At 35.5% G+C, this 7,662-nt stretch overlaps 2 protein-coding genes across 2 annotated transcripts; one reads left to right on the top strand and one right to left on the bottom strand.

Annotated features, from left to right (window-relative positions):
* Positions 1-3,763: 3,763 nt before the first annotated feature.
* On the top strand, positions 3,764-5,882 carry LOC108368487 (TBC1 domain family member 20). Its single transcript, XM_017623360.1, has 4 exons — positions 3,764-4,036; positions 4,102-4,883; positions 5,007-5,116; positions 5,174-5,882. Exons 1-4 carry the CDS (start codon positions 3,955-3,957, stop codon positions 5,382-5,384), a joined length of 1,185 nt encoding a protein of 394 aa, XP_017478849.1. The 5' UTR covers positions 3,764-3,954; the 3' UTR covers positions 5,385-5,882.
* On the bottom strand, positions 5,490-7,281 carry LOC108368561 (uncharacterized). Its single transcript, XM_017623469.1, has 2 exons — positions 7,068-7,281; positions 5,490-7,012 (listed from the first exon to the last, which is right to left on the bottom strand). The coding sequence occupies exons 1-2, from the start codon at positions 7,137-7,139 to the stop codon at positions 6,506-6,508; spliced, it is 579 nt and encodes a 192-aa protein (XP_017478958.1). The 5' UTR covers positions 7,140-7,281; the 3' UTR covers positions 5,490-6,505.
* Positions 7,282-7,662: the final 381 nt, after the last annotated feature.

Genomic DNA, 7,662 nt, shown 5'->3' with positions numbered 1-7,662 from the left:
AAACCACCCATTGAAATGTTAACAGTGTAGCAGTTTAGATGGACACTAGGTTTTTCTTACAATTTTAACAAGCATTAAGTCAGTTCCAGGTATTTCAGGATTTGCAGGTTTTACAGGTAAAGCGGTTTTCGCCATTAATAAACCTTATGGAAGGTGGCGTACGTTAACAGCTTCTTGTAAAAACCTGCAAATCATGAAGTACCTGTAACATACTTATTAAAAAGAGAAACATCGGAAAATATCGATGTATCGATAGTTTTGGGGCGATTTTTTTCGGCATCGATGTTAGTGTTTACGATACATCGAAATATCGATGTATCGATGTTGGCTCTGAAAATTTGCATCCCTAGTCCTGCCCTAGGACATCGCAATGTTAATTGGATCATATTTTTTATATGAATTGTGGTTAATTTTGGGTACTCCTTGGTCCTTAGGGAATACTCTTTACACGCAAGCATGGGTAGGGACGTTCCGATACCATCAAAGTATCGATCCTACTCAAATGAGTTTACTCAAAGCGCTATTTCGATACTACTTATATGAGTGAACCGAATGTATCGATACCTACTTTTATCGATAACTTTTCATCCTTTTATATGCAACAAAGCGAAAGTAATTTTCAGGCGTTATCTGTGACATTTTGCGATACCTGAGTGGTAGATCGACCTATATCGGCAGCCAGTTTGAAAACGCCCTATCTGAGAAAACTTTTCAAAAGAACCTTATTCCAGAATTTGATTGAAAACGCCTTATATCAGAAAACTTTTCAAGACTACCCTCCCTCAGAATTCGGTACAAAAACCCCCTATCTCAGCTGCCGATTCAAAACGCCCTATCTCAAATATTTTCAGTTGAGGTATCGATATGTTTATTTGATCATTAGTAACATTAGAAGTAATACGATTACTTAGACAAAAAATTAAACCTTTGAAAGGTTCCCACAAAATGTTACGGCTACAAAGCATTGCTTGCACTTTGTAAAAATATATCCCCACTTTAGATTTTGGCGGTGCCATTGCTTAAAGCAATTATTTTTCATAAAAACGAAGCAATTATTAGAAAAAATATGAGCGAAAGATATGACACTTCCTCAAATCGATTCGATACAAGTACTTTTATTTCGATACCAAGTAGGTATCGATAAAACGATTCAAGTAAAAAAAGTAGTTGGTATTGAAACAAAAGTATCGAGTACATACTCGTATTTACTTATATCGGAACATCCCTATGCATGGGGTAGCCGCGGTTTTTGCAGGGACACGTTCAGCTACAGCCAGACATGCGAATGTGCTTTCAAATGCTCAACTTCAATCACATTTCGTTAAAACAGGAGCAGTGATCGGGTAACAAACAATATGTTGGCATGACAGAGGAACACTTTTGTAAGTACTCCAATATACCACAAATAGACTACATGGTCCAACGATTTTTGCAGGGTAGCGTCACGTCAGATACTTCGGCTGATAAAAAAAAAAAGGGACAGATTTTTACATTTTGAAATTTGGAAAATTAACTTTAAATATTTCAAATATTACTACAAAAAGTTTTATACAAATGGTATTGCCCAATTCCCAGAGTTTTAAATTTTGACGACTTCATTTTTTTCTAATATTTTTAATATTTTGTCGATACGATACAAGGGTTCTGGTACTCGATTCCAAGAACTATCGTTTGAAAAGTTTCGAGTAAAAAGTATCGGTATCGAGTGGCAAAAATATCGATCTAGTATCGAAATTCGTGTCCGTAATAACAATAATGATAGTGTACAAGATTTCGCATTCCCGGTGGTGATGATATTTCTCAAGTAAAAGTAAACAAAGCCGAATGGGAGGAGAAAAGAAAATGTCTAACAGCGAATTTTCTCAATTTATTAATATTAAATTTTTCTTGAAATTGAATTTCGCTTGAAAAATTTAGAAAATATGCTATTTTATATCCAAGTACATAATTACAAATATTTTAACAGGGAACAGCTCAATTTTCGCGGTTATAATAAAATAATAATGATGTTGCAGCCCCGAAGTTTTCGTGCAGAAGAAAATGTAGTTGTCACACTACCAAATTTCCGGCAATAGATGGCAAGATATAAGCTCTGATATATATTGCTCTTGAAGAGCAATTAGCGGCCTCCATTGGCTATTTATATTCTAAAGCTTTGGTTTACTCGAAAAGCGGTGCCGTAATATTACGACCATATCATACCGAACGCCATTCTTAACGCTAATAGCGGTACCGCTATTATGTAATGGGCTGTTTTTGCTTACGCGTAAAAGCACATTTAGCGCATTTAGCTCTAAATGCTACTGTAAATGTACATTTATCCATACAAAATTCGTCACCTAAATGCAATTAAATGCAACTCCATTTTTGCATTAAGAATCTAAATGCTAAAAGCAACCCTGTGATCATCCAACATTTCCACGATTCGAACATGGTTTAATGAGAAAAAGTGGCAACATTGCATTTTCGAGTATATAGTGGCTAGCTGCGTTTCAGTGATCGCCGATCGAGATTTCATTTATTATTTTACATTATTTGGATAAAGAAAAGTTAAGAAAATTCAATATCGATGTGATGCTGATAGAAATCTGGATCAATTTGTGATCAATTCTGTTTGTTTTGTTTCCTAATTAAGTGAGGAAATATTAATTGACAGCACCGACAAATGAATATATACATAAACAAATGGTCGACCATGGTTAAAACAATTCAAATTTTTGTATTGAAGTTTTGGTTTAAAATTTATTTTTTCCTTTTCGGTAGGGTTTTTGCACATTATCTTTTGCGTGAGAATTGATCGTAATAGATACGGATCTGAATAAGCGACTGGAACACGGCTGTTTGTCAAAAGCATACGATTTCGAACTCGCGTAAATGTACATTTGCTAAATGCGATAGCATGAACGCTCTTCGAAAACATATGTTCGAAAGTGCTAAATGTTGCATTTTAAATGCAGCAAAAACGCTGCATAAAGCTAAATGAGCGTAACGTAAATTTGCGCTTTTATGTTGTACAGGCATTCATTGCTTTTCACAAAGTTTATTAGGACTTCATCCTCTTCGGCCATCCTTAGACTTTCCACTTTATTATTCAAAATTCATAGAAATGTATATTTAATGCTTTTATTTTGGCCAAAAGAATTGTAAACAAATTTTCTAATACACTGCTACAAATATGACGTTGCCAAAAACATTGATAAATAGTTATACACCGTCAATGTTGTCGTAAGAAATATTGCGGTGCCGTCAAATTACATTACAGTGTTTATTGCCGTCATCTTAGTTGACATCTTGCAATATTTACATGGCAACGTTTTTGGCAACGTAAAGTTGCGACCGCTTTTTTATGTTACCGCTTTCGAGGAAACCAAAGCTTAACATATGTATCAACAAAAACAACATATGTATCAAGATATAAACTTTATCCTGTGGAGACGGGCAGTAAGGGAAGACCCCTACCATTACTAATAAAGTGAAAAGAGTGATGAATAATGTAAATACGATTCTTAACATCCCCACCAAGTTTCATGTAAAAATTCGTAATAGTTTTGAGAAAACACCCAAAAACCGATTTGATGGAAAGCTAGAAGGATTTCATATATGGTTTGATGCATACCGTTATTTTTTTCGCTCTAGTAGCCGACGGGTTAGTCTTGTCCCATATCTTTTTTGTATTTCACCAACCTATTAAGATATGGTTTAATATGGGAAATGTTTCGTGCAGTGAAGGTGCAAGTGCAAAGTCGGTGGTAAGTGAAACGGTGTGGCAGCATTTAATAAAGTGACAACTTACAGGTGCCCCAAATTTGCTTAGTTTGCAAATAGAAGTCCTTTATTTTGTATTCGTCATGTTTGCATTGGAATGAAAATATACAAGTTTTCAGTGAATTTACGTCCGCAGTTTTTTCCATAGTTTTCTCGATATATAAAGTTATATCAAAGCAAGTTGACAACATGTCGCGCCAGATGAATGGTGGGAACATGCAGCACAATGAGATAAATATCGATCAGCCACAGGAATTGTGTTTCGAGAAATGTACTGCCATATCGTTGACATAATCTAGGTACATTTGTTTTATCATTTCGTATATTTCACTCTAGGCCCAGAAAGCAGTGAGGAGCAACACAAACGGTTGGAAATCGAACGTTTGCTACAGGAACATAAGAACTGCATACCATTTCAAAAGCTTCAGGAGTTAGCACGTTCAGACCACGGACTCGTAACTGATGAGCTCCGGCGATTGTTATGGCCGCAATTGGCTGGTGTGGATACATCAAATTTAGGTCCTGCACCAAGTCTCAGTGATTTACAAACTCATCCCGAATACCAACAAGTGGTGCTCGATGTAAATAGGTCGCTTAAGCGTTTCCCGCCTGGCATTCCATATGAGCAACGTATAGCATTACAAGACCAACTGACTGTTTTAATATTGCGAGTGATAAAAAAATACCCAAACTTGCGTTATTATCAAGGTTATCACGATGTAGCGGTGACGTTCTTATTGGTCGTTGGCGAAGAGGTAGCATTTGCGGTTATGGAAGAGTTATCAACAAACCACTTTTCTGAGTGTATGCAGGAAACAATGGATGCTACGCAAAAACGTCTCATGTTTATATGGCCACTAGTAGATTTCGAAAATCCGCAACTATTTCAGTTTCTACAAGAATCTGCTGTAGGTACACTATTCGCGTTACCCTGGTATTTAACTTGGTTTGGACATAGTTTGAATTCGTATAAAGATGTGGTGCGACTATATGACTATTTCTTGGCATCCCCCATTTACATGCCTATATTCGTGACTGCTGCCATAATATTACATCGAGCTGAAGAAATATTGAAGGTCGACTGTGACATGGCTTCAGTTCACTGCCTTCTGTCCAAGGTAATACCTAAAATTTAATTTTACGTTATAGGATATGGCATACATTGCAACTCGACTCAAAACGGGTTTTAGGAGTATAATCAAACTTGTACATATGTATATTAAATATTCTTTAAATCATAGCTTCCCGATGATCTGCCTTTTGAAGAGCTTTTAAAAACATCTTCCTTTTTATATGACAAATATTCATTGACTGTAATTGAGAAACATGTTGAAGAACTAATTAGAAGAGAGTAAGTTGTTTTAATTAGTCTGCATTAGAATCATCTAATTTACTTTTTTCATTATAGAAAACTTCAAAGGCAGTTGGAAGAAAAACGCATTCAAGAGCGAAGAAAGCAACTTGCTCGCAATGCTCGCGCCGGTAATAACGCATTTGCTCGTTGGTTACCGCAAGTTCTCACTCCAAAGTCAATGATAGTAACAACAGCATTCTCAATTCTTGTTGGAATTTGCGCATACTACTACAAAAACCAGTATCTATCGGCAGGAGTTAGTTGAGTAAGTATTTACATGCAGCAAAGCAAAAATCATGCACTGCGGCATGCTCCTGCCCCAATTTGGAACTGGATGATCGGCTTTTCTTTTTAATAAATGCATACAAAATGTATTTATAAGTAATTTTAATCACTCATAGGCAAGGTTGGAAAAATACGTTCACTATATTATACTATAAGTTTCTTATTGCTCTTCTTAGCTGGTACATTAAGGATATTTTTATTATTTTTTGGTTTAATTGTAGTTCACTTATGTGTATTGATTGATAAGAATATTGTTATATATATTATATTTGTTATGCAAGAGTGGTGATTAAGAGCGTAAACATAAAATTACATAGCATAGAGCTTCTTAGCAGCTATGCCCATGCACATTCATTACCAGATATATTCGTATGAACCCGATGTATTTATATAACACAAACATATTGCAATGTAAATTTTAATCGAAATTAATGCGCATAGAATAAATTAGAAGGAAATGTTAATATTTCAAAAAACATTTGTAGTTATTTCGCTATTTGGAAATGGAAAATAGTGCTTTTTTATTTGCTCAAGGTAAGTACGAATGTTTATATAAACCTACTTAGTGTTATCTATATAAAAGCAGCTATTTACAAATTGCACACCCCCTGAAATAGAGGCTCAACTAAAAAACGAAAAAAAAAAAATTAGCCAGATTTTTTTGGCATACATCAAATTGTGGCATTTATCTCCATTTTATACACCTATTGTGCATCATATTTTATGTACGCTCATATTCTTGGACCACTATAGATACATTTCTTCGTATAATTTGTTTCGAATCTGTACGATCTTCGGATCTGACTTTTAAATTGTGTCTCTTTTGAAAAGGGGGCGTAATATGTAAAGTCAACATAAACAGTTGGAATTTTCACAATTCTAGTCATGACCTTATTGTGACTGTTAAATGTCCGACATTTTTGTTAGTTGTCCTTGACGATTTATACATTCGATCCCTTCAATTGCTTCGTTCAGGTGACTTGCGAGAGTTGGATTTTGGAACGGTTTGTGCACTGATACTTTCGGTGTTATCTTCTCGCACTCTTAAAATGCACAAATGACACTTGGAAGTGCAAAAATCGCAGGATATTAGAAATCTGCCTAACAAATTTTATTTTTCTCTGTGGCTAAAGATAATTCTAAAGTAGCAATAAATTCATTCAATTTGTCTGGATCCATTTCAAAGCTCAATTTACTTAGTTTACCATTTGCATCACAACAGTGGAAATATATTCGGACCAATTCCCGAAAATTTTGCGCGAAGCTACTGTCACCGAGTACAACACGTGCGTCGTAGTCAAATGACAATACCAATGGATGATCTTGAGCATTATGCAGCTGCATCATATACTTTCCAATTTCTGATTTACGCGCCTCGTATACAGCTGGTACCAATCGCTGGAATTCGGGACTTAAATTGTTAAATTCATAAAGCAATTCCGCTTCTGTGGCATTCTCATTCTCGTAGTGAGATCTGTAGACTCGGGCAATCTTGCGCGTCAGCAACATGAAATCGTGGACATTTTGGAATCCGTACTTGTGACAATGTTTCTCCATTTGGTGCTCGTCACTATTACCAAGGAGTACATCTATCGAGTAGTTCAGAATCTAGCAAGAAGTGTTAATCCAATACGATTTCTGCTTTTGAGAGTAACATACATACCTCATAAAGAATTTCTTTATTATCGATATTTAATAAAAGTGGACAGCCTAGAAATGTATAACCGAGTGACATATTTCTAGTATGCTTTAATGATTAAAACTGCTGATATAAAAAATATAATTATTTATTAAAAAATTGTTAATCCTTATTTATCAACAGAAGTGGTGTCAATGCCATCTGATTTTGTTTACTATATGAAAATCACGAGCCGTCTAAATGAAATTTGACGGCGTTGTTTACTAGTACAATTGTCAACGGAAGTGAATTCTTCAAGGAGCCAAATGCAAAATAAAGGTGCGGTTAAACGTGGCAACGCAAGCGCTTTTCTATGCATTTCGCTGTCAAAATTTGAAATCGGAAGTCCACTTTCTCGTGCAAACAGCCAGAAAGTCCTTTTTGCAGATTTGCAAAACTACCACTTTCGGAAATAAAGATTGCAAGGTGTAACTACAACTGCAACTGCGCAAATCGCTTTCGAGAAATAATTTCAACTCGTGCCGCACTAGCAATTTTAATTTTTGCTGTAAGTGCTGTCAAACCAATCGAGTGTTACTGTGTGACGCGCTTTTTGCCGAATTTCTATAAGATTATCAAA

This window comes from Rhagoletis zephyria, unplaced genomic scaffold (genome assembly GCF_001687245.7).
Source record: "Rhagoletis zephyria isolate East Lansing unplaced genomic scaffold, Rhagoletis_zephyria_1.1 Rzeph_scaffold_00003, whole genome shotgun sequence".
NCBI classification, from domain to species: domain Eukaryota; kingdom Metazoa; phylum Arthropoda; class Insecta; order Diptera; family Tephritidae; genus Rhagoletis; species Rhagoletis zephyria.
Note: the sequence above shows the minus strand (reverse complement) of the source record. Positions and strands in the feature narration are given on the sequence as shown.